Below are 27,335 nucleotides of genomic sequence, written 5' to 3'. Positions count from 1 at the left end.
GTTGATAAAACATGCAGAAATGTTTCTGATAATGCTCTGTTCTAGGATCAGTCGATTTGTGACTGATAAGGAACAAAGTTCAACACTTGTTGGTTTGCTTCTTCCTTACCTTCACAAACCCAATACTGCACAGGTATGCCAGAAAATAGTGTACACTATTATATTATTATAATGTTATGTATCAAATAAGTTTATTTCATGAGTAATATACCTTGTTTGTTTTTTGTCAGGAAACTGAGTTGGACATTTTGGGCACGGTGCAGAACCTGTTGAGGCAGTGTTCAGATCCCAGCTTTTTCCTCAAGCCTTTCAGCAAACTTTTCTCTGTCATCCAAAACAAACTTTCACGCAAGGCTCTGTGTGCAGCCTTCCAGGTCAGCTTCCAGCTATTTTTACATCAGTTTAATGTGTTTTAAAAACCTTCGACTCAATATATTTGTCCTCACAGACCCTGTCAGACATAAATGGTGACCTGAAGTACATCACAGACGTTGTCATTCAGGTAAAGGCAATCACAAACAACTTTTGTTTAGTATCTTCAACTGATGTTCATATTTAATCGGCTCTGCTTTCTTCTTAATAACAAATGGCAAAGCGAATGAAATCTGGAATACTAAAGACAAACGTGATAAAATTAGCCCTAATGTTGAAATAAAAGACTTCTAGACATTTTCTAACTGGTATTGTCAGATTGTTTTTACCCGTTGTGGAGTTATACAAAAGTTTTTAATTCTTAGAGAAGATCCTCCCGTATGCTCCATTTATAAATGCACTTTGACTATGAAGCATGTTTTATTAGATTGTGTTGCTTTTAATTCTATGAAGATTATTTTTATCCAGTGCATTCTTTTAAAGATATGTTTAACAGTGTTAATCTAAATACAGTTTTAGAGATTTTAGGAAAGATTAATTGTAAAATCTACGTCTCTAGTATACATTCTTTTCATGGCCATAGTAGCTGGCATGGCATAAAACTCAAACAATCAAACAAAACCAATCTCCTTTCTTCTTCTGCAGCTCAACGCATTTGACAGTCGTCATCTGGATGAGATTCACTTTGACGTGCGTCTCATGGCTTTCCAGAAGGCCACCAGACACATTAAAGAGATGAGCACTATGGACATAAAATACCTGACCGCTGTCATGCACAACTGCTTCCATTCATTAGAGGTGACGTCAAGAATTTAGATTTAGAGTAGTCATGTGATGCTTTTTTATATTTTTTTGTGAAATGCATTTCTTTATGTATGTACTTCATGATCTTCAGAGATCCAAGTCCCAAAGTCTTCAGTCATTTGTAGTGTTGTTGTGATGTTTTAAGGATAAGAACGCCCTAAAAGGCCAATATATACCAATATTTTACTCCAGGTTGTTGCTCTACCCAGCGCTGTTAATACAGCAACACTTTATGCTTCAGAAACACATTGTCACTGGCATAACAATTTGTGCAAATAACACCAAAAACCCAAGCATTGTAAAAAAAGTGATATATTTTAAATTAATTCACTTGTTTAAGATGTAAATGTATCACTTGTATTACATGACATGCTAATGCAATAATACCAATCTGATATTGGCAGTTCAACACAACACAGAGACCCTAGATGGTAAAATAAAGCCCTATTCTGTTTCTCCAAGCACATTTTTTTTTAAATAAACTCATAAACTTCAAATTATTGATTCATTAGAATAATTCATTGAAACTGATGTGATTGTTGGCTGAAAGGCAGAAAATGGTGATTATGGTGAAGTGATACAGTTTAGCCAATCACAACGTACTTTTCACCTGGCCAATCAGATCATTTTGTGACATTGAGAAGGCGTGGCTTTGGAGAAACTTTTGGAAAATGTTTTAAAGCATATTATAATATTCTAAAACATCCAGTAAATTAAATAAAATAGGGTGATGTGGCCTCTTTATGTTTCTTTCTGATTGTAGTTCTTTTAGTTTCTTGATCTGCATTGTTTTGAATGTTTTTTTTTTGTGTGTTTCTGTGACAGATTGGAGACATGTCTCTGGCTGACAGCGGCACCATGTGTTTGTCAGCTGTAATAACGCAGCTCGCTGAAGTCGGCTGTCCAGAGGCTCATTACAAGGAGATTGTGCAGTACATGATACTGGATGCGGTGCGAAAGGGTTTGAAGAGCAAGACTGAGGTGAAAACTAGTTCTTGCATAACACTTTAAAATCTCTTCATGTGCATTTCACGCAGTTATATCAACCTGTGTGTTGTTTTTGCAGAGCGTACGAAATGATTACACTACAGTTTTGGCCTGTTTGGTGAAAACCTTCCCGAACCGAGCAGAGTTTCGAGATCTAGTGCAGTTGACTGATTATAATGATCTGGAGTCTGATTTCTTTGAGCATATGAAGCACATACAGGTAATGTCTTTATACTTTATTAACAGAAGAAATGTTGTATATGATGTATGAAATAACCTCCTTAAGTCTCTATTTTTGAAACTTGAACTTGAAGCTTTTACACACATTGATTTTGTTCGAGTATGAATGTCTGTGTTTGTTTATGTAATAGTTATAGTTATATTATAGATTTAGTATTAAGAATAAAATTAAGGAAAGATGTGTAGATATAATAAATATAATAAATAGTGTGTGTTTGTATATAATGTGTATGTTAGTAATTGTAATCTAATAAATAAATACATTTTAATATTAAAGCATAAATATAACGGCATGAAATAAAGATTTAGATGTATAACATGTTAGCAATTAATTTGTAAAATTGATTTGCTCTATATAGCATAATAAAACATCATTTTCTATATACATTATACATAAACTTATAGTAAATAAAGTGTGATGTATGTGTGTATGTTAGTAATTGTAATCTAATAAATAAATAATTTTTAAATAAATAGCATAAATATAATGTCATAAAGTAAAGATTTAGATGTATAAAACTGTTTAAAACAGTTTAAAAATATTCAATAATACACTATTTTCTATATACATTATACATGAACATAATATAATGAATAAAGTTTGTGTGTGTGTGTGTGTGTGTGTATAATCTATCTGTGAATGTTAGTAATAGTAATTTAATAAATAAGTGAACTATTAATATAATAGAATAAAAATAATGGTACAAATTAAACAATTATATATGTAAATTAAAACTATTTACAATTAAAAAGATAATTAAATAAATTTGCTGCATATAGATTAATAATTCAATATTTTCTATGTATTCGATTATACATAAACATAATATAATAAATAAAGTGTGTGTGTGTGTATATAATGTATGTTAGTAATCGTAATCTAATAAATAATTCAAATTTCAATATAATAGCCTTAATATAATGGTGTAAAATAAAGATTTAGATGTATAAAATTGTGTTAGTTATTAAAAGAATTATTCAATTAATTTGCTATATATAGCGTAATAATACATTATTTTCTATATACATAATGCATACAGAATTATATAGAACATGTGTATTATTTTATGTATTATTTACATTATTGTTTAAAATTATACATTATTTTCTAATATATGTAAAATTGTTTTAAAGTAAATTAATAAATATAAAATAATAAATTAAGAAATACATTATATATTAATTATACCTATAGAACAGTGTTTCCCAACCCTGTTCCTGTAGGCACACCAGCAGTACAGGTTTTGGAGTCTCTTCTTGTGTTCTGATGAGTTGATTCAGGTGTGTTTGATTAGGGAGAGGTTGAAAATGTGTACTGTTGGTGTGCCTTTAGGAACAGGGCTGGGAAACACTGCTATAGAACATTTGTCTATATTAAGTATATGAAAGCAAAACTTGCCCCCTGACATGAGTCCAGCTCAAAGTCTGTCTGTTTTCCAGGTTTACAGAAGGGGTCGTGCTCTCAGAAAGTTTGCCCGTCAGCTGACCGAGGGCAAGGTCGTGATGTCATCGCGCTCCATGCAGAACTACATCATGCCCTACGCCATGATCGCTCTAGTTGACGAAAAACTGCTGAAGGTTGTTACATTTTTGACCATTTTTAATTCATCATTACTCAAAACCTTCTCAGCTTTAAACTGATGCATTCTGTGTTTTCCAGTATGAACCCATGACAACAGCGGCTGTAGAAGTTGTTGGCGCCGTTTGCAGACGCTTGACCTGGTCCAAATACTTGTTCTACCTCAAACACTTTGTCCATATTTTACAAACCGGAATAACTGAGCAGAAACTGGCTGTCAGGTACACTTTTCTGTGCTGTTATGTCCTTTATTGATGTGTTTTGTCCTTGTTATGGCACTGAAAACACTCTTTATCTTTGATGTAGCTTGTTGCTGACTGTTCTCGATGCCTTTCACTTTGACCACGAGACTCTCAGTAAAGAAATCGAGGCGGCAAAAAACAAGGCAGAAGGTGAGAGAATCACAACATCTACATTAAACATGAGCAATGATATTCTTTTCATATTGCAGGTTTTTTTCCTTCTCAAAATGACCATCCTGATCATGCTTTTTGCATTGGTATGATCTATAGTCTCATCAAGTTAAACATTTTATTAAAAAAGGCTAGCCTGTTAACATTATAAATATAAAAAATATTAAAAATAATCAATAATTGTGATAATAAAACACAACATAACTATTCAAATGTTCATTTAAAGTAATCGTTCGCTGATAAGACAAATTGGTTTAACAATAAGATTCTGTTTGAAATAATGATCGCATTTTCAGTCATGCTTTATGCAGGAAAAGTATAATTCAGCTCACAAATAGATCCTAATTATTACAATTGAATTTCTGAAAACATTGTGCTTTCTATTTAAACCTTTCTAATGATAAACCTATCTTTCTATAACCTGGACCACTAAACTTATGCTGCATTGGTGTATTTATAGCAATAGCCAAAAATACATTGTATGGGTCACAATTTTTCTTTTATACCAAAAATCATTGCTATTTTAAGTAAAGATCATGTGCTGTGAATTCATTTTGTACATTTCCTATCATAAAAAAGTAAAAACTTATTTTTTTCCATTAGTAATGTTCACTATTAAGCACTTTATTCAGTGAACTTTAAAGGTGATTTCCTTTTCCTAATATTTCGATTTAATATTTTTAAATGATTTAACATTCTCAAATTACCGATTTTCAAATCTTATTATTTATTTAATAATAATAATAATAATAATAATAATAATAATAATAATAATAAAAAATCAATAAAAAAATGGAAAGCTTATTTATTTAGCGTTCAGATTTTCACATACACATTACTATTTTAGTGGACCAGGGTCACATATAAAGATCTAAATAAACACATCTATATTTATTAAAATGTGAATCTTCAATTCAATTAATCATTACTTCTCTAGCGCTTTTACAACGTAGGTTGTGTCTAAGCAGCTCAACATAGAAGTTCTGGTAAATTGAAACCGTGTCAGTCAAGTTTTCAGAGTTGATGTTCAGTTTAGTTCAGTTCAGTGTGGTTTAAATTTCACTGCTGAAAGTCCAAACACTGAAGAGCAAATCCATCAATGCACAACTCCAAACCATGTCCCAAACGAAGCAAGCCAGTGGCGAGGAACAAAATTTCACTAAATGACGAAAGTTAAGGGGAAAAAAACCTAGAGAGAAGCCTGGCTCAGTTGGGCACGACTATTTCTCCTCCGGCCAAACTTCTTGTGCAGAGCTGCAGTCTAAGCGCCAGGCTGGAAACATCGTGGAGAAGCTGCAGGTGTGAGTAGGTCACCGGCGGGTGTACATGGTGGCCCAACGGGATTACTGCTGAGACTTGTCTGTCACTGGGGTCATTCAGGAGTCTCATGCTCTCCACTCGTCCCTGACTGCCACCGCATCTGCTCAGGATACGGCCTGGTCTAAGATTATAGAAACCTCGGAATAACGAAAAACGGACTAACATAAGCATAATTATATTATATTATATTATATTATATTATATTATATTATATTATATTATATTATAATATATTATATTATATTATATTATATTATATATCCCAAAGTATATAGATCCCAAAGTATTTAATGGTGGTATCTCCCTCAATTATTCATGCAGAAATATTATCACACAATTGGTTTTCTATTGGTAGATTTAAGGCTGATCATTTTAAAAAAGCATAAATAAATGTTGACCTTTCAACTTCAGCGCCCAGTGTTGTGGTGGAAGAGGCTGAGGATGAGATGGCGGAAACCATGGATACAGATGAAAGTGATGCCGAAGAAGCGATGGAAACCGAGGCTGGAGGAGCCACTTCTAAAGCACCAGATGCTAAGACTGAAGACACTGTCAAATCAAAAAAAGACAAGGGCAGCCAGCAGAAGAAAGCTCCTCCTGTGGTCAGCAGTGGTCTTCCACACGGCAAACAGGAACTAGAGGCGTTAATTTCCTCCATTCATCACACAGTCACTCAGAGCGTCCTACCAAAACTCCACAAGTGCCTCACTGCAAAGGTCTGAACTCATTTTTTATTGATCATGGTTTTGTTGTAAAGACATGTTTGATAACTGTAAAGATAACTATTTAACAACTTCCTGTATTTTGTTTATTACATGTATTTTTTATGTTAAATGCCGATTATCTACATATAAATCTATAAAGGTAACAATTCGGACATCATTCGAAAAAATTTTCTGAATGTGAAAAACTAGTGCCAAGTTCAGACCACAGATATAATTATAAAAATGTAGAAACACTATATCATTGGGATCACTTTTAGAAAGGTTTTTTTTACAGCCTATACATGATAAAACACTGTCAGCCAGTCAGAATCTATTGAAATATAAAAAACTTGTGCAATTTAAAGCTAAAGGCAACACTGTGGAGAAGCTCACTTCTTGATATTAGGTTTCCCGAGATAGTTTAAAAATAATAACTATCTATAAAAACATATAGGGGGGAGGATAAAATTTACATGGATGCTTATCATGTTAAAGTATAAAAATAAAAGTAACTCAATTATCCAGTGCTAGTTTGGGCGTCTTTGTGTTGCTTTGTTAGAAAATGCTGGTTTAATAAGATTAATTACACGAGCTGGATTCACCGGTCAGATGTGCTAGATACACATTTGCTGGTTACAAAAGTTTAAAGCAAAAGCATTTAAAAAAACCCGGATCATTATCGCTGGCGTATACACAAATATAGTTTTATAGTTTTATAGTTTAAATTTATTGTTATCGTCCTTGGTGTGAACGTTTATAGTTGGTTTTACAAATTTTTCCCGGATATTTAAGCATCTTTTCTATAATGAGATTAAAAAAAAACATTTTTATTCATGTCATAACTATTTTAAGAATTGTGCACTTATAATCACCATTACGTCAATGAGTCTGGGCAGAGACGAGTTTAATAAACGTTATTAAATATTTATAAGTCATTAACGTAATAGTTTCTCACCATTTATGCATACTCTCGTGGTTCTAAACTATGGTTCCAGATATTCTGATGATGTTGGGTAATACTGTCAACAAAAAAATACTACGGAAGTCAATTGCTATTTTTTTCCCCCCAACGTTTTTCAGTATATCTTCATTTGTGTTCAACTGAAGGATGAGTAAATGATCACACAATTGTCATTTTTGCATGAACTATCCCTTTAATCGCTTTTAAATCCTTTATTTTTAAAATTAAAGATACTTAAGTTCAATGATTTGGTTAAATTTAAATCAGCACAGTTTATGTATAAAGCTAGGAATAAACTACTTCCAAAATGCATACAAACGTTTTTCGAAGAACGACAAGGGGGATATAATCTGAGAGAAGAACTCAATTTTAGGAGATTGAAAACAAGAACAACTTTAAAAAGTTTGTGCATGTCTGTCTGGGGTGTAAAACTATGGAACAGTCTAGATCTGACTCTCAAACAATGTCAGGATAATAATCAATTAAAAAAGTTGTATAAATATATATTATTAAAGCAATATAACGATGAAGGTGATTTGAAAAGGTATAAAAAGAGAAAGGTATGATGACATTTTAATTTATGGCTATTTGCAGTACTAGGTTTTTTTTGTCTTTTTGTTTTTTCTCTGGGTTTATGTTACAAGGTATAAGGGTACAAATGGAACCAAACATATAGTTTGTCGGATATGCCAAAAGGATAGAATGTGTTCATGTGAAAGGAAGAGATAAGTAAAGGAAGAAATGAGTTTAACTAATAGACGAATGATGTATGTGGTAATGGGGTGGGAAAATAATAAGCTTGTGCTTCATCCCACTTCATTTTCGACCATGTTGAAATTTATTTTTGTTAATCATATTTTGTGTATGATACTTGTTCGAAAATAAATCAATCAAATCAATTAGGAAATACGATATTGCATGAATTAGACTTTATTTTATTGCACAATTTCCTGTAGATTAGTGTTAGCGTATTCTTTAATGACTCAAACTCAAAAAATACACATTAGACAGACACTATTTGTTTCTAAACTCACATTGAAGCATACTGTTGTACATTTCTGCAGGTTAAACGTGATGACGAACACAAGAGTGTGAAATCTAAGGAGGTGAAGGATGAAGAGGTGGTCAGAGTGCCTATCGCATTCGCCATGATCCAGCTCATGAAGACTCTGCCGAAGGACGTCATGGAAGCCAACTTACCTGGGTATCATTACTGACCTTTTTTTCCATTAATGATCAAAAAAGTGGAGATTTTACAGTGCAACCTCTGATCAGCATATCGTTTTGCTGTGTTTGGTGTTTATATGCGCAGGATCCTGTTGAAAGTTTGCGTCCATCTGAAGAGCCGCTTCCAGGAGATTCGTGATGTTGCTCGAAACACTTTAGTGAAGATTTTACAGACTCTTGGTCATCAGTACCTTCATTATCTGCTCAGTGAGATGCAGGCGGTTTTAGTAAAGGGCTATCAGGTAAAATAAGATTTTAATGTGTTTTTAATACAGACATGGACTAAACAAACTAAATCAGATCACTGACTCGTAAATAATCTGTCCTCACAGGTCCATGTTCTGACCTTCACTGTATACCATCTGCTCTCTGTCCTGAAACCATCTTTGACCGGTGGTGATCTTGACCCATGCATGGACATGCTTATTGCGGTAAACATCACCAACAATACTACATTTTTAGTCATAGTTTAATGCATTCATTGACTAACTCTCTACACATTTTTCTAGATCTTTAACAATGAGCTTTTTGGAGCCGTTGCGGATGAGAAGGATATTAAAGGAATTGTTTCGAAGGTGATGGAGGCTCGTCACAGCAAAAGCTCAGACTCGTATGAGTTCCTCGGCCAATTCTGCGGTCAGGAGCGCGTCATTAGCCTCATCCTGCCACTCAAAGAGGTCAGTAACTAAAAATCATTTATAATGGTCTAATCCAAACAAGATTAATGGCCCTCCTAAGGGCACTTTGGGGTGAAAAAATCCTGGCCGGCTTATTGAAGTGGCGTTCCAAACCGAAGTGCTCAAAACTGGCCACTTCGAATAGCCCTTTGGATTATTGGATTTTGTAAATACAACTGATGGACAGTTTGGGCCAACGTTTTTCGTTTACTGAGATTTTTCTTTTTAATTTAGCTAACGAAAATGGTTTTTGACCAATAGTTTTAGTTTTCCTTTACTAAAATAGCCTATTGTGTTTTAAATCAAAGTTAAATGGCTTCTAAATCAAGAAAGATTGTAGATTAACAGGGAAGTTGTTTGATGTCGCACAATTTGGATGGGCTCATCCCTATGCTCTAATCCTTTCATAATGACCAATCGAAGGGATTAGGGCATAGGGATGAGCCCTTCTGATTGGAACTCAGTGCAAGTCATTGAAACCAGGGTGTGAAAGCCACACACACTCATTATATAACAGACCAATAGCCTGATTTTGTTTGAAATGATGATTGATAATTTTTTCTTTCGCTTGATTCGTTTGATTAGAGTAGGAATTGTAAGACATTTTCAGTTTCAGTTCTTCCTTTTCTGAAACTAATATAAACAGTTATATGATATATACTGCATATTAAATGTCAAAAATTAATATAAGCATTTTTTTGTTTGTCACTAATACACGGTGGGCTATTTATATGGATACACCTTAATAAATCGTATGGTTATAATAACGTCCTGTTTGTGGCACATTAGTATATGTGAGGGGGCTTGTAAATAACTCATGAAAGAATAAAGTTTCGTTTAAAAACCAAGCACACCGTTGTTTATTCTTGTGAAATTCCAAGTAAGTTTATTAAGGTGTATCCATATAAATGGCCCACCCTGTAGAATAGAAAGATTAAAAAGCTTCATATTAATCTTCGTTATTTTATCTGAAGGAATAAACAGCTCAACAGATTTAGCTTAATACATTTTTCACCAATGCTTTTTTCTTTATTAGACCTCATAAGTTTATTATCCGGTATTATTTTTATTCTCTCAAAAGTGCTGGTAGCTGTTGACTTGCATTTTATGAATCACTATTTTAGTTTAATACAATTATTTAATAACTAATATATATATATATATATATATATATATATATATATATATATATATATATATATATATATATATATATATTTACAAGTTATCAGCTATGGGGGGAACTACTATTAACCAAAACCACAGCTTAGATTAAGCTATTTAAGTATTTTGTCATTAAATCTGATTCAGACTCATTGCATTACCTTTAGATTCACAATCATTGTTTGCAGATACAAATTTTCAGATTTTTGTTCTTATAATTTTAACATTGTTCATGTATTTTATTGCAAATTAGCTCCCAAATTACTGTTTAATGGCAAACTAGATTAGCAGACATGTTGCCACTTTTTCCGTCTCTGTATTTCAATGTTTCGAGGTTTAATTGAAAGTTTCTAAAAGAGATCTGTAATATGTAAGGTGTGTAAGGAGCTCAGTTACTTTATTTATATAGCACAATATCATAACAGCTTTCACTATTGTGCTGTACAGAAATTCTATGAATATGATCAGATAAGGTCAAAGGGATAAAACTACATACAATTCATAAAGCATGAAACGTATATAAGCATGCTCAAATGCACAAAGCATGCTCAAATGACTCTGGTATTATAAGCCTTTTCTAAAAGTTGACACTTCAGTTTTCTCTTGATTATGGATTTTGTAGCTTATTTTAAAAGAAAGAGGTAGACCGTTCCACAGTTTGAGTTATTTAACTTGTAAAGATGTGGTTATTATGTTTCTGTTTTTAAATCTAATAATGTCTCCAGTGTTAAAGACATTAAAAGCATTCAATCTTTCTCTCAGGTCCTTGAAAGCACGGCCAGTTTGAAGGTATCAAGGCGAGTGCATGCTGTGTTTCGTAGGATTGTGGCAGGACTTTTGCTCAATCAGAGTTTGAGCCCTCAGTCCATCCTGCTGCTCAGCCACGGACTCGTCAGCGAAAGCCTCCCGCTCATCACCAGCAAAAACAAGTACGTCACACACTGCGACAACTTAAGACTCATTCATCCAGATCCCATTTTTAACACTTCCCTTCCTCATATTCATCCAGAGAGAAGCATCGTCCACCTCCAGACCCTCGTCTGCCTCCGCCGAGCTGTTTGCTGCTGCCTGCCACCCCTAAGAGAGGAGGAGCCAAAGCAGCCATCAGTAGCAGAACCAACATGCACATCCTAGTGGAAACGGGTCTCAGTGTAAGATAAATATGGCACAGTTTTTGATCTATCACAACAAGAGGGCTTGTGGTAGAAATTACTATAATACTTTATTGCTTGGGGTTAGAATATTTATAGATGGATAGAGCTAGGCTTTTTATGTATCATTATCTAGGCAGTTTCTAACCATCCATCCATCCATGATTCTATCTGTCTGTCTGACTATCTATCTATCTATCTATCTATCTATCTATCTATCTATCTATCTATCTATCTATCTATCTGTCTGTCTGTCTGTCTGTCTGTCTGTCTGTCTGTCTGTCTGTCTATCTGTCTATCTGTCTATCTATCTATCTATCTATCTATCTATCTATCTATCTATCTATCTATCTATCTATCTATCTATCTTCCTAAGATATCAATGAGTGTTGGTGAATAGTTTTAGTACAGTTTTGATAAAAGGTGAAGATCCATCATATATATACATTAAAGCCTGAAATTATTTATACCCCTTGGTAAATTCTGACTTTAAAGTTATTTTTATTTAATCAGCAAGTTTTTTTTGGACTGGAAATGACATGGGCTTCACCCAAAACATAATAAGATGATGTACAAGAAACATCATTGTTGAAAAAGCAACATTCTCAGCTTTTATTTACATTTGAACAAAAGGTTTCATGTCCAAAATCATTCATACCCTTCTCAATAATCAATAGAAAAGCCTTTAATGGCTATTACACCAATTAAATGCTTCCTATAATTGCTGACCAGATTTTTGCATGTCTCTGCTGATTTGTTTGCCCATTCATCTTTAGTGGTGAGCTGAAAAACTCTTTCAGGTTAGGTTAAAACCTTGCCGTCACCTTGATCTTTAGCTCCCTCCACAGACTCTCAATTGATTCAGGTCAGGACTCTGGCTGGGCCACTACAAAAACGTTAATGTTTTTGACTGCTAACCATTTCTTTACCACTTTTGATGTGTGTTTTGGGTCCTTGTCATGCTGAAATGTCCACTGGTGCCCAAGGCCATGTTTTTCTACAGCCAGCCTGATGTTGTTATTGAGAATTTTGATGTATTGCTCCTTTTTCATGGTGCCATTTAAAAAACAAAACATATTTTAGAAACATTTGCAGCATGTTAATTCATGATAAATATAAGCAACTTGTTAATACAAGTTACCATGCTAGCGTTAAATTGTCCTAGCTGTGTGTTTAAATGTAAGAAATACAGTCAATTGTTTTTCCTTCCTTTTTCACTGTAATTCAAACTTGTAGCTTAGCTTTCAAACACTCAAGTGAGTCAACATACATGTTTGTTATCTAGTCCTAAATAGAAATCTTTTAAAGCATTTTCTTCACAGTCACTTTTTTATTAGTTTAATGCTGCATCCCAGTTGAATTTGTTTTCTTTTACATCGCACATAGTTTCACAAATTTCTCAAGTATCCACTAATGTTATTTTACACTTATAATATTTTACAGCTGCTTCACTGTAGTCTGAAGAGTTCAAAGATCAACTCATCTGTCCCATCAGTAAAGGAGATGTTGGATCCGTTTGTACCACTCCTCTTAGACTGTTTGAGCTCCATGCATGTAAAGGTCTGTCCTACTCGTCGTTTTAATATTTATATATTTGTTTAGCATCAATTACTTGCTACTTAATAAATATCTTATAATAACTCGGTGTCCTCTGCACATCAGGTGATTACCGAAGCTCTGCAGGCCTTCATCTGGATCCTGAAGTTTCCCCTGCCGGCGGTGCAGCAGAATTATGAACAGATGACCAAGCAACTCTTTGTCCTGCTGAAAGACTACGCCAAAGCTGGAGCAGCTCGTGGCGAAAACTTCCATCTGGTTCAGAACTGCTTTAAGGTGAGAGAGACTTTCTATTTGTTTTGAAACGGTGAAAGCCTGAACTGGTAAAACAGAATCACAGAAAACAGAATCACACTTGTACTCTATTCGGTCAATAGTGACTGAAGACCACAATTGTGACTCTTTTTATATATATATATATATATATATATATATATATATATATATATATGATTTTGCATTTTAAAAGGACTTGGTTAAAAAAGTAAAAATTTATGCAGTAATTAACTTCATAAATATCATAAATAGTAACTGAGGAGACCCAGAGAGTTATGAATCATCAGTTTTGTTTTATGAATAATTTATCACATTCTCATTTTGAAATGTATATGGGATGAATTCATGCTTTGTTGTGTTTTATAGGCCATAACTGTTTTAGTGAAGAGCACTACCAAACCTATAACACAATCGCAGCTCCAGGTGCTTTTGGGATACGCAGAGGAGGACATTTATGATCACTCTCGACAAGCCACAGCATTCGGCCTTCTGAGGGTGAGTTCAGTCATACGAGATATTTACGTCAGATGAGGCATGTTTTATATTATACACGTGCTTCTGGGGAGATCCTAAAAGCAAACAAAAGACTTGCATACTGTGCTAGTTATGCTTAGGGTTATAGTTGTAAACATGAACTGATCTCAAATATAGATAAACTATAGATAGATAGATGGATGGATGGATGGATGGATGGATGGATAGACGGATGGATAGACGGATGGATAGATGGATGGATGGATGGATGGATAGATGGATGGATGGATGGATGGATGGATGGATGGATGGATGGACAGACGGATAGATGGATGGACAGACGGATAGATGGATAGACAGATAGATAGATAGATAGATAGATAGATAGATAGATAGATAGATAGATAGATAGATAGATAGATAGATGGATAGATGGATAGATGGATAGATGGATGGATGGACGGATGGATGGATAAATAGATACAAATGGATAGAAAGACACATAGACAGGCAGATGGATGTTTTATGCATTACATATAAAATAGTCAAAAAAACCTAACCTTTTATCATTGCCTGAAATAAAATCTGTAGGGATGAAGAAATCAATGCCTGAAATAAAATCTATAATAAATTAAATATAAAATAAAACCATATTTAAATGCTACTACAAAAAGAAAACCATATAAATGCATAAAAATCTCCTAAAACTTTATAAACTTATAAAATTCTAATAATATAATACAATATAATATAATATAAAATAATGTAATATAATATAAACTACTTCTATTAACCTGTATAAACTAATAGAACTGGTCTGTATGATTTCTTTATCTTTTTTGCAGTCGATTCTGTCCAGGAAACTGGTGGTACCAGAGATGGAGGACGTTATGAAAAAAGTGGCCAAGTTTTCCATCGACGGGTCAAACGAACAGGTCCGCATGCGCTGCAGACAGGTCGGTCATCTTCATCATCATCATCATCATCATTATTATTTATTGTTTATTATTATTATTATTATTATTATTATTTATATTTGTTCTGGTCATGTTTGTTTTAACTAATGTCTGTCCTCTGCTGTTTCTGCAGATCTACCTGAAGTATCTGATGGATTATCCACTGGGCAAGAAACTGAGGAAACATTTTGACTTCATTGTTGCTCAGCTGAAGTACGTTTTTAGTTATTAATATCAGACAGGACTGAATTAGGGCTGCACGATATTGGAAAAATCTGACATTGCGGTATTTTATTCTTCTGTGATTTATATGTTACGATATAAATAGAGATTCAGCAGAAGATTTGAATAGCTCTATTTGAAATGTAAAATCATTCATTTAGATTGATTGGGCTAATTTTGAATCAAACTAATTCAGTAAGTATAAAAAGAGCAAAGATAAATGTGAAATAAGCAGTGCTTTATGGTTTTCCGGAGAGTCAAACAGTAGTCAGATATTAAAGTACAGTCATTGAATAATCAAATGTAATGTAAAATAACACTGTACAGCCTTCATTGCTGATCAACAATAATCCCAAACAGATTCTGCAGTGTGAATATTGTGAATGCACACGTTGCAATATCGATGCTGAAATGATATGTTGTGCAGCCATAGTCTGAATTGTTCCTTTATATTAGGTAAATTTAAATATGTTTCACGATCTCTTCACAGTTATGAATATGACACTGGAAGACAGTCTGCCCTTGAGCTGATGGCCTTCATTTTTCAGAAATTTCCTCAGGTATTGTAACATTAACATTGTAAGCATTATGCAGAGGTATTGTTGTATCAATGTATCATAAATATATGTATTCATATGTTTAAATGTTAGTCTTTTTATTTATAATTTCTTTTGCATTATTTAGTATATAGATTTGATTGCGTTTGTTTGTTTTATGTGTCTTCATAACATTAGTTTCGTTTATTTATATTTTGTATAATTTAAATTATTTCGATTTTAATCAGTTTTATTTGTTTGTTTTTGTTATTATCTTTAATAGATATCTTTATAAATATTAGTGAATTTAAAATATAAATTGATTATAAATTAATTGATTATGCAAACAGATATTCCCGCACACTTTCAGTAGCTGCTCAAAGATTTATTAATAGTTTAAAGTTCCATTCTCCTGACATTTCTTCAGATGTGCTGAGTTTGAACTGATAAAATAATTGAATATCAAACTTTCTTGCAAATGCTTTACCTCATGCTAATATTTGGTGTTAACAGGGGCGAACTTAAGTGAAGTAAGCAGTCACTTAGGGCCCCAACCAATGCCAAGAAGCCTATATTAATCTTATAGCTTTTTTGTAAATTTACCATCATATGTTGTAAATCTGTCTATAACCATTAAGATTTTAATGGTATTACTTCTTTTCAAAACCTGGGGCCTCATGAATAGTGGAACTTTATTTCATTTTAATTACATTTTACTAAGTCATTTCACTTGGCGGCCATCTTTAAAACACTTCTCGTGCAGTATGTTTGGGCATTCTGCTTGAATGGATAAATATCAAATTCTCCAAAACTACTTGCCAAGCTTACAATTACATTTCATATAACGAATAACCAATACAATTAAACAACAACTGTCTATTTAGATTAATTTCTTAATGTTTGTATCACACAAAATCTGCAGAAACTCATGTCTGGTCCGAGCCCCTTCCCCGGAGAATTGTCATTCCATAGCGATCGCTGATTGGCTGCTGTACTAGAAGGCGGGCTTTATTTGCCATATAGTGATTGCTGATTGGATCCTGTACTAGAAGGCGGGGCTTAATTCGCCATATTGACAGTTATACTTTTCCCCATTCAGAAGTATACGAGTGACATGTCTTGTGTATTGTATAGTGTTTGATTTTACATTAAGAAGATAAAGGTTCCACTTGAAATAATTTTTAACATGCAGTTTATTTACAACAAAAAAAATGAATGAAAATATATCAACGAATAAATCTACAGAATAAATATCTATAGCGAAAGAGAGTGTTTTGAGTTTCAATGCTAGAGCCCCATACCTGATTAATGCCCCCAAATCACTAAGTCCGCCCCTGGGTGTTAATTATATTGAAAGATTATAGTTAATTTTTTTTGTTTGTTAACAGGCTCTCTTGCATGAGCACTGCGGTTTGTTCTTTGTGCCGTTGTCGTTGGCTGTGTTAAACGATGATTCTGCAACCTGTAAGAAAATGGCGTCTCTCTCCATCAAGTCTCTTCTGAATCAGCTGGATTTGCAGCATCAGAACTCCATGTTTAACCTGGTCAACAGCTGGATTTCAGGCGAGAAGGTGAGTAGATAAACCAGGATTTTTTACTTTTGTAATGCAAGTTTTGGTGTAATGGTTTGTGATTTTGCAGACGGCTCTGCGCAGACTGGGAGTTCAGGTTTGTGGGCTGTTTGTGGAGGTCGAAGGGGAAAAGTTCAGCAGGAGACTGGACGTCCTGATTCCTCTCATTGAGAAAGAGATCCACGCTGACAACTTTGAGGACGTGAGTGCCGATTTCAGCTTTTTCTTTCTTGTTATTTTTAATTTTGAGATGTTTTTCTTAAAGAGAACAGGGTTCCCACGTAACTGCAATATCATGCAATTTTAAAGGGGTATTCCATTTCTATACCATTTCATTTTCTATACCAGGGGTGGGCAAACTCGGTCCTGGAGGGCCGGTGTCCTGCACAGTTTAGCTCCAACACTAATCAAACACACCTGAACAAGCTAATCAGTATCTGCAAGATCACTAGAAATCTATAAGCAGGTGTGTTTGATTAGAGTTGGAGCTAAACTGTGCAGGACACCGGCCGTCCAGGACCGAGTTTGCCCACCCCTGTTCTATACCGTATTTTATCGCAGTTTCACACCTGTTTTGTTATGGTTAGGCTATTCTTTAGCTCTGTTTTATGCCTTTCATGCTCAATAACTAGCAATCTTCAAGTCAAATGCAGTCTGTACCTGATAATTAACGCTAACATGTCAGGATGAACTTTGGCTTCAAAATGACTGCTTCCAGGTTTGTCATGCAAACAATAAGTCGCTTTTCCAAATCTGAGGTAAATTATGTATTGTTGTTCTCAAAGTCACTATTAAAGCCCTGCAAAATAAAAATGTTAGAATTTTTATCATGTATTAATGCTAAAAAAACGTATTTAATTTATGTATATATTTGTTTGTTGTTTTTAAGTGTATTTTAATTGTTTAATCTTGCCATGAGAATAGCCTTAGTTGCTGACATGGCATTAAATAAAAATGTATCATTATCATCATCAGCTCTGCAAAGTGAAATACAAGCTAAAACTATTTAAATATAATGCTAAGCACAACAGTAGCCTGTTTTTCCTGTTAGTTATATGTAGGCCCACACGGAATCTGCGCGCGCAGATTTGCAGATTTTTAGCCCATCATTGATTCTATTTATTTACTTGTGTAAATGTGTGTACATTTATATTGATTCAGTTTTTTTTATTAATTACAGTAATATTATTGACTAATATGAAAATATTCATCTGATTTATGTACAATACAGTTTGTGAAATAAAATAATATAGAAATAATAATTATTAATATAATAATACGTCTTTTAGTAGATATATTATATGAGAGACTTGCTTTGTTTACCAAATAAAGTGGATCTGATTGGATTTGTATTGTTAACTTTAAAGTTAAAAAGGTATTACTTTCATATACTATTTCATATATAAAGGTTTTAGTTATGATACTCCCAAAATCATTCCGCATAAATCCATCCGTCTGGCCCTAGTTCTAGGTCATGGAAATTGAAAAGGTCGTGGTTTTAGTCAGGGAAAAGTCCGAGAATTTAATATTTGGCTTGGAGTGGGAACTCTTGTATAGCATTTAAAGACCTTTATAAGTTAAAAAGGTGTCCTATTATGCTTTTTACATGCACTGTAAATCAAGGGTTTAGACTGACAAGACTTTAAAGACACATGCAGGTTTTGTTTGCTGGAGTAATTGATGCATGAGACGTAAAGTTAGGAAAAGGAGCTGGGCCCAGTTGCTTATTTGCATTTGGAGAGACACACAGAAAAACATGTTTTAACTTGGACCAAAAAAAGGAGCATTTAAAGCAGAGGATAATAAATAATCTGAGGTAATTGTGTTGAAATTTAGCAGACACATCCTTGGAAAACTTATATAACATCTTGAAAAAATGTACTCCTTTTTCCACTTTACAGTTGCAAATGTGTCTGAATTGCTCAGACTTTCTAAGCTTGTGTGTCCTGTTGTGAGTATATGGATTCTGATTTTGAGTCTACAATGCTGTTTTGATCCATCAGATTGAGGAAGAGGAAGATGAAAAGGCTGCGGACAGGCTGTTATTCTGTTATCTTACGTTCATCGTCAAACTCATCAAAGACTGCGGCTTTCTGGAGCTCAAAAAACCTGCGGACCAGCTCAACCAAATCTGGGGTATGAATACATACATATTTTAATAAAGCTAAATACATCAAATTAAGTTTAAGGAACAGTTCACACAAAAATATATAAACACTGATCTCTTTTCTCACCCTTAAGTGGTTTCAAATTTTCCATTAAAGATATTTTGAAGAATGCTGCAAATGGATATCCATTGACATCAATAGTAGGAGTAAAATGCTATGGAAGTCAATGGCTGCTGGCTTCTAACATTGTTCAGGATGTTCTTTTGTGTGTACTGTTCAATAGGAAAAAGAAACGGGTTTAAAAAGTGCTGGATGAGTTGAATTTGTATCTTTAGGTGAGCTATTTCTTTAATGAAGGGACATTATTGTAATACATGCATTGACTTCAGTAGTAGGAGTAAAATACTATGGAAGTCAATGGTTGCTGGCATCTAACATGTCTTCAGAATGTCTTCATTTGTGCTCAATCGGAAAAAGAAAGGGGTTTTAAAAAAGGATGAGTTGAATTTTTATCTTCAGGTGAACTATTTCTTTAATGAAGGGAAATTATTGTAATTTATGCATTGACTTCTGTAGTAGAAATAAAATACTATGGAAGTCAATGGTTGCTGGCTTCTAACTTTGCAGTTGGGTGAACTATTTCTTTAATGAAGGGGCATTACAATATATGCATTGTGTGTCTTTGTCCAGGTCATATTGATTCTCATCTGCGCTATCCTCATTCCTGGGTTTGGCTGACCGCGTCTCAGATCTTTGGTCTGCTGTTCGCTGCTCACAAACCAGAGGATCTCTTGGCTTTATGGGGCTCTCAGGAGAACACCAATAAAAGCACACTACCTGTGGCCACTGCTTTCCTCACTGACAACCTGTATAAGAAGGCAAGATCCTATAAAAAACTGTATTTGAAACATTTGTTATAGAAAGATTGAGTGAAGTAGTGAATGTTTGTTTTCTTTCTGCTCTGTTAGATGAGAGAGCTGGTTCTGGCCTTCTGTTATCAACTGCAGTCCAAGTTCTTGGATATTTCTGCAGGCGAGCAGGTAGGAAATCATGAAAAATGTGATTATTATTTTGATCAATATCTTATTGCAAATAAGTAGCTACTATTTCATTTTTTAATAAAGTTATATTTGATCAGAAATGTAGTAGTTGTAATAAAAATATTAATAACAGTGATTAAATATGTAATGGAATTTTAACAATGAATACATTTGAAAAATATATTTCATGTTTAAATTTATTGTTTTAGTTTATTGTTATTTATTTTTAATTATTTATTTAATATAATATTGAATAAAATTATTAAATAAAAAACATTTTCATATAATTTCTATGATTTTTAACTTTTCGGTTGTTTTTAGTTACTTTCCATATTTTCGATGGAGTTTTCAACATGAATTTGAAATTAAGTAATTAATAAAGTTTTTAATATTGTACTTCTGTGATTAAAATGTTTATTGCCTGGTTTTAAATTAACTATTTTTAAATAATTATAATCCTTCATTTAATTCTTGCAGTGTGATTTTAATTGTGATTTAATCCTTCATCTGTTGCTTTATCAGGTGGTGAAGAACTTGCTCTACGTAGCCAAAGTGATCTACCTGATCTCACCAGAGTCTGATAGCGTAAATCCTCCTGAGGAGCAAGAGAATATAGAGGAGGAAACGGCAGAAAACACTGAGACCAATGGAGGAGAACAGGAGCAGAAGCTTGAGGAGCAACAGAACGACAACAAACCTCCGTCTCTCCTCTGGGTGATGAAGAAGCTTTCATTACTGGCCAAAAGAGAAGCGGCGAACACACCCAAAGTGCCGCTTAAGGTGGGATTTAAACCTGTCTTTCTGCTTAGACTTCAGTATCTTGTAGGACGTTCAGCTCAGCAGTCTGAGTTGTGTTTTGCTGATGTCAACATATTCGTCTGTTGTTTTTTTGTAGAGAACGTGTGTTTTTAAGTTCTTGGGAGCCATAGCGGTGGATCTCGGAAAAGAGCGACTTGGACCATATTTGACCACGATCATCGCTCCTCTATACAGGGAACTGGACAGCACGTATGCAGACCAAGGTCAGTTCACAAAGCAGAAACAAACAAACTAAAGCTAATTTATTTTAAGAAACTGCTCATAACTATGGAACTGTTTTTCCATGGCATCTTTTATTTTTTTTACTTTCTTACTGGTCAACATCTCACAATTCTGACATTTTCTGTATGTATTTGTATTATGTATATGTATTCTGTATTTGTATGGAAAATTTGGCTTGCAAACTCACAGTTGTAAGTATATATATCTTGCAATTCTAAAGAAGAACAAAGATAATTTAAAAGAAATTAAGGAACATTTGTGAGAAATGGTTGCAATTCTGAAGAAGAACAATCCAGAATTGTTAGATGCATAAGCAAACTTTAAGAAAATTAGCAAATTAACCTTGCAGTTCTGTGAAAAAAGTTCATTTATTTATTTTTAATTATTTTTTTTATCTTAAAACTATAGTTACAATTGATAAAGAAATCCAACTTCCAGTTGGGTTTGAGATTTTGCTCCATGAGACTTTTTTGTAGACATTAGCATGTTTGATGTGTGTGTCAGTTTTTGTGTGCGCGCGGGAAACGTAGTTCGCGGGGCACTTCATTGAATGATTATAGGTGGCACTGTCGAGTCATTTTGCCACACCCACTTCTGAAAGCTATATCAAACGTAAACGTTTACCACTTCTGATGTGTGTGCAAAGTTTTGTGAGTTTCTGAGCATGTTCAGACCCAGAAAATTTTGATTCATTCTGGAACAAATCAGAAATAATAATCATCATATTAAACGGAGCAATTCCAATAGGGCCTACAATAGGGCACCACTTCTCGGTTCCTAAAGATAAGGTGTATTTCTTTAAAACAAATCAGCATTTAACGATATACAAATTCAGAAAAGTGAAGTCAGAATTGGATTTTTTTCCCCTGCACAGGAAGCGGACTTGTAAATAAACTTAATCAAACCATTGCCTAAAATATTATAATTGAAAAAAAAAAAAAAAACGTCATAAAAAAGATCAATTTTTCAGGTTTTTAATGCAATTTATCTCTGTGTACCTTTACAACCTGTATTGATTTAACTTTTAAAAGCTTCATCATGCAAAAACATCCATCATTACTGAATGCTAAATGCTGCTACCTCATCCAGTCCAACTTTGTGACATTTGCATGACTTTGATTTGTCTTTTTTTTTTTTCAGACCCCACGCTGAAGAACTTGGCTCAGGAGCTGATCGAGCTGTTGAAGAAGCTGGTCGGTCTGGAGAAATTCTCTCTGGCTTTCGCTGCAGTACAGAAAGAAGCCACTCAGAGACGAGCTTCACGCAAAAAAGTCAAGGCCTTGCAGGTACGATATCTAAAGCTCTGTATAAACACGTGTTCAGATTTTGTTAAGATCGTTTTGTCTTTAGTCATACTCGGGGGTACCCACACTTTTTCAGCATGCCAGCTACTTGTAAAATGACCAAGTCAAAATGATCTACTTAATAAAAAAATGCAAAACACATATTTATTTATAAACATATTGGGAATTCTGTATTTGTATAATATATATATATATATTAATGTACCTTGCATAACTCTATGAACCCATATTGTGCAATAGCCTACACTCATGTGCATATTTTTATCATTACCTTGCTCTGATGCACAGAATGGAATCAACCAGGGAAGCATTATCCGCATAGTGGCTGCTGATAGCCAGCCTCAAGCACACTTTTAAATGATCATCAATCATGCTGGAATGGTATTTAGACTTAAATGCACCAACTTTGCTAAACTATAGTTTTGCAGCACTTATTGAAGTTGACTTATTGAAGTTAGCGCAGTTTTACATGGTTACCCATGCATCAGAAATGGCCAGCTATCAGATTGGCTGCTCTGTATGTCAATCAAGCGACAAATTTCAGTGAGGATGGATGATGTCTATTTTTTTAATGCCATGCAATCTACACACGCTACCTTTTGTGATTGAAAATCGACGCATTGGCCACCCCTGCTCTACATCAACTTTACGGAAACTACTAGATCTGTATTTTGATACAATGCTATGAAGTATGAATACCTTTTTAATGAGCATGACCTCCATTTTAGTGAGATTTCCCACAGCACGTACAATAACTCTCATATACTCAGTCAGTAGTGGAGAGATAATTCATCCACACGAGTGTGTACGCTATGAAAGCAATCCGATCCAATGTGCTCAGTGTTTTTAGACCTTGTTTACACCTTTGAGTATCATCCACTTCAGAATCAGACCAGCAAACATGTAGCATGTTTTGTATGTCTGAATATTCAGAGGGAACTACTAGTAACGAAGTGTTGAGTCATTTCCAAGATACATTTTAGCTTTAATCTTAGCAACTGAACTAAAATAATTCACAATTTCTTTTTTCCCCTCCTGACAGGCTGTCGTAAATCCTGACATTGCTGCCAAAAAGAAGGTGAAGAAGCAGCTGAAGAAAAACGAGGCCAAAAAGAGGAAAATGGAGTTTGTGCGTACAGGACATAAAGCAAAGAAACATAAAGGCACCTCACTGAAAGACTTAGCAATTATTAGTTAAGCTAATATACTACCATTTCATGTTTTCTTTGTTAAACACCGCTTATAGGGTCTGTGTGTTGGCCAGAAACAATGTGAACGCCACCTAAACCCTATGAAGTGGTAAAAGACCAATAGTATGCATAAATTTATGGATTTTTCTGCAACTTGTGCAATGTTTTTAAATAAAACCCGCCCAAAAAAAACATGCAAAATCAACAGTTTGATGCTAATCACGACGCAGAACGTGTAGACTGCATATTTATTGTTTCACAGCCATAACGCCAGGAGTGCACTCCCCTGTACACGTGCAAATATAAATATGCCATTACAAATCCAAAGCATACAAATGACGATTAGTCTTAAATATCGACCCACTTTAACTCATTTACCAGCTGCGATGATTATTCCCCATCTCAAATTTAAAAAGCAAACACCTTTTGAAGCTACAAACGTAGTGGATACGGTTTACCAAAAACAGATGATAAGCAAAAAAAAAAAGGGGGTAGGGGAAAACATCTGAAGAGTTCATCCGTTCAACACCAGTCGACCAGTCTCTCCACTAGACGGGAAGGAAGGATCTTCACACAATAGGAAGAACGCAGTCATTGGTCCAAAGGACACTCAATAAGAAGTCTCTGAAGTTCCTATTTACAAGGTCTTTTCTTGCGGAGTGCATTTACTGCCGGCTCTTCAGTGACTCCACTAACCTGAAATGCGATAAATATTATGTTATTGATAAACAGAATGCACTAAAACACTATTCACGTGTTCAAAATGAACTCTTCATTCAACCAAAGTGACTTACAAGTGAGCATAAAGGATGCACTTTAAATCAACAGAGAATAGCAGTATATAACATGTCTGAGTTACTTGCTAAATGATTTGGTTTGTTTTTATTGAAAGAGAACGACCCACCATTCCATTGCCTCATCCAGGCCTGTGCCTTTAGTAGCAGACGTCTTGAAGATCTGCCACTTTCTGTCTTTAAGCGCAGGTAAACCCAGAGCGTTGGCCACTTCGGTTGGAGTCATTGCTTGCTCCATGTCTTGCTTGTTTGCGAACACCACCAGGATGGCTTTCTTCAGCTCTTCCTCCTGAAAGAAAAGAAACAGCACGGTCAAATGCACTGATGACAATTGAATGCACTTGTGTCCGCCTACTATTGTGTTAGTTCCAGTTCCACAAGTATTTTTCCCCATAGGAATTGTTCAGTCTTATTTAAAGCACTAAAGGCTAGGAACCGAACTAACCAGTTAAGAGGAGAATCGCATAATCTGATTTAAAGCAGTGTATGGTGGAAACTGTATAGCTTTAATGACTGAAAGAACAACAGTCTCATGAAGCACTGTGGATGACATTATTAAGTTTAAAAATAAATGCATATTTACACAAGTATTTAAAAGAGGGAATTAAACTACATCATTAGCAGTGAGTTTTTCTTTGCTAACTGGTGGAATTTTCTGTTTTGCATTATGGGTAATGTAGTTTTACTGCACAATTTCCTTTATTAAAGGGTTATCTCACCCAAAAATGAAAATCAACTTAGTATTTTACCACTTTTCACTTGTTTCAGAACTTGTTTGAGTTTCTTTCTTCTGTTGAACACAACAGACAATGATTTGAAGGAAGCCGAAAACCTGTATCCATTGACTTCCGTAGTATTTACTTTTCTTACTATGAAAGTCAATAGATACAGGCTTTTGGCTTTCTTTGAAAGATGATCTTTTATGTTCAACTGAATAAAGAAACTTAAAACAAGAAAAAAAAGTGAGTAAATGGAGCAAGAATTTAAAGTTTTGGGTGAACTATCCCTCTAAATGTGAGCAGATGAGTTCAAAATAAGCATATATGATCTGTTAACAACCTCAGAGCTCACAGCAGATCAGTCTTTAAATGTTTATTAGTGGTTAAATGAATGGAGTACTACTTTTTTACATCTATATCTTGACTGTTGTGCTCAGTTAAATGACAGAATTCATAAGACTGACCTCCAACATGGCCACCAGTTCGGATTTGGAGATGCCCATTCTGTCACGATCACTGCTGTCCACCACGTAAATCACCGCATCCGTGTTGGAGTAGTAACACCGCCAGTATGGCCTATGGAGGAGGAGAAGGATTAAATCTTCAGCTTGGCTTCTTCATTCATCAAGATAATACAAACCAAGCAACAACAACATCTTACCTGATACTCGTCTGTCCACCAAGATCCCACACTTGAAACTTCAGGTTCTTATAAGTCACAGTCTCCACATTAAAACCAATAGCTGTGTTTGAAAAGAGAGAAATATATCAGAAATGAGTTCAGAGCGCAACGCATGACCGAGGTTGTGTATAGGAATCACAAGCACACACTTACTAGGAATTGTGGTGACCACTTCTCCCACTTGAAGTCTGTACAATATTGTGGTTTTTCCAGCTCCATCCAGACCCAAAATAAGGATTCTCATCTCTCTGGTGCCAAACAGGCCAGAGAAGAGGCTGGAAAAGAATCCTCCTGTATAAATATAACAGATATATGAAATATAATTAGTGTTCACGTTATATTATATCATATAATGTAGTAATAACATATTAATGGATCATAAGTAACGTTAAATACAAGGACGCAAGTCAACATGACGATCATCCTACATGTATTTGTTTATATACGCTTTCCATCATTACGAGAACACTCTAGATTGATTCATAAAGTGTTTATTAAATCATTTCTGAGTTATCTGCTATGCTAACAAACAGACTAACGCTAGCATCACCATGCGATGAACAAACTTTCATTTGTGAGCACACAAACAGATGCACGTGTAAATTACACTATACGATCTAAGACTAATCTGTTCGTAATATTAAACAAAATATGATTTAATTGGCGAAGACTTACCCATTTTAGATTAAACACTTTAGTACGGCTGTCTTCCTGGCGAAGAATGCAAACACTTCCGTGCTCGAGCCACTGAATGACGTGTCACACTCACACGTGAACGAGCGTTTACTGTCCATTCACCATACGCACATTCGACACGAACCGGTTGTTAAACATTGCGTTGCACCTTCCCCGTCCACTGTTTTAAAACACACATTTATATATTTATCAAACACGTTCATATAGACTTTTATACTAATAGTCAAATGATAGAAACTGAAGTGCAGTTTTCATCCGCTCCACTAGGCAGCGGAAGCGAGACGTCTTGACAATCCTTGACAACAACATGACGCTACAACACGCGCGTTGTTTGTAAATACAGTTCCTGCGACTGACAGCTATTGAAACCACTTTAATTGCACAAATTACAACAAAAACACGAGAAATAAAGTGTCAATCAACTAACCGGTAAGTTACTTTACTCATAAAGTTACTTTCGTCATAGAATTCGGTAGTAAAATGTATAAACAAACTAAAAACGTCAGAGCATCACAACAAATTAATCTCCAGTTATTGCTTTATAGTCTTTAAATTAATCGTTATATTTTA

At 34.5% G+C, this 27,335-nt stretch overlaps 2 protein-coding genes across 2 annotated transcripts in view; one reads left to right on the top strand and one right to left on the bottom strand.

Moving 5' to 3' along the window:
• The window catches only part of utp20 (UTP20 small subunit processome component), a 50,881-nt gene extending 25,626 nt beyond the window's left edge, over positions 1-25,255 (top strand). Inside the window, exons 32-62 of the mRNA XM_056456072.1 lie at positions 46-133; positions 231-374; positions 449-502; positions 1,018-1,170; positions 2,002-2,157; positions 2,243-2,383; positions 3,844-3,981; positions 4,064-4,203; positions 4,289-4,374; positions 6,127-6,431; positions 8,445-8,584; positions 8,693-8,849; positions 8,940-9,038; positions 9,117-9,284; positions 11,211-11,377; positions 11,458-11,599; positions 13,043-13,159; positions 13,262-13,432; positions 13,799-13,927; positions 14,752-14,862; positions 14,996-15,075; positions 15,575-15,644; positions 17,009-17,191; positions 17,262-17,393; positions 19,195-19,327; positions 19,990-20,177; positions 20,268-20,339; positions 20,862-21,119; positions 21,235-21,361; positions 22,521-22,666; positions 23,727-25,255. Of these exons, the coding sequence (XP_056312047.1) occupies positions 46-133; positions 231-374; positions 449-502; positions 1,018-1,170; positions 2,002-2,157; positions 2,243-2,383; positions 3,844-3,981; positions 4,064-4,203; positions 4,289-4,374; positions 6,127-6,431; positions 8,445-8,584; positions 8,693-8,849; positions 8,940-9,038; positions 9,117-9,284; positions 11,211-11,377; positions 11,458-11,599; positions 13,043-13,159; positions 13,262-13,432; positions 13,799-13,927; positions 14,752-14,862; positions 14,996-15,075; positions 15,575-15,644; positions 17,009-17,191; positions 17,262-17,393; positions 19,195-19,327; positions 19,990-20,177; positions 20,268-20,339; positions 20,862-21,119; positions 21,235-21,361; positions 22,521-22,666; positions 23,727-23,882 (4,351 nt within the window). The 3' untranslated portion in view covers positions 23,883-25,255. The remainder of the gene's footprint in view (positions 1-45; positions 134-230; positions 375-448; positions 503-1,017; positions 1,171-2,001; positions 2,158-2,242; positions 2,384-3,843; positions 3,982-4,063; positions 4,204-4,288; positions 4,375-6,126; positions 6,432-8,444; positions 8,585-8,692; positions 8,850-8,939; positions 9,039-9,116; positions 9,285-11,210; positions 11,378-11,457; positions 11,600-13,042; positions 13,160-13,261; positions 13,433-13,798; positions 13,928-14,751; positions 14,863-14,995; positions 15,076-15,574; positions 15,645-17,008; positions 17,192-17,261; positions 17,394-19,194; positions 19,328-19,989; positions 20,178-20,267; positions 20,340-20,861; positions 21,120-21,234; positions 21,362-22,520; positions 22,667-23,726) is intronic.
• On the bottom strand, positions 24,109-26,850 carry arl1 (ADP-ribosylation factor-like 1). Its single transcript, XM_056456071.1, has 6 exons — positions 26,745-26,850; positions 26,223-26,360; positions 26,049-26,130; positions 25,852-25,963; positions 24,779-24,957; positions 24,109-24,570 (listed from the first exon to the last, which is right to left on the bottom strand). Exons 1-6 carry the CDS (start codon positions 26,746-26,748, stop codon positions 24,540-24,542), a joined length of 546 nt encoding a protein of 181 aa, XP_056312046.1. The 5' UTR covers positions 26,749-26,850; the 3' UTR covers positions 24,109-24,539.
• Positions 26,851-27,335: the final 485 nt, after the last annotated feature.

The sequence above is a fragment of the Danio aesculapii genome, chromosome 4 (genome assembly GCF_903798145.1).
Source record: "Danio aesculapii chromosome 4, fDanAes4.1, whole genome shotgun sequence".
Classification (NCBI taxonomy): domain Eukaryota; kingdom Metazoa; phylum Chordata; class Actinopteri; order Cypriniformes; family Danionidae; genus Danio; species Danio aesculapii.
This window is presented reverse-complemented; position numbering and strand designations above follow the sequence as displayed.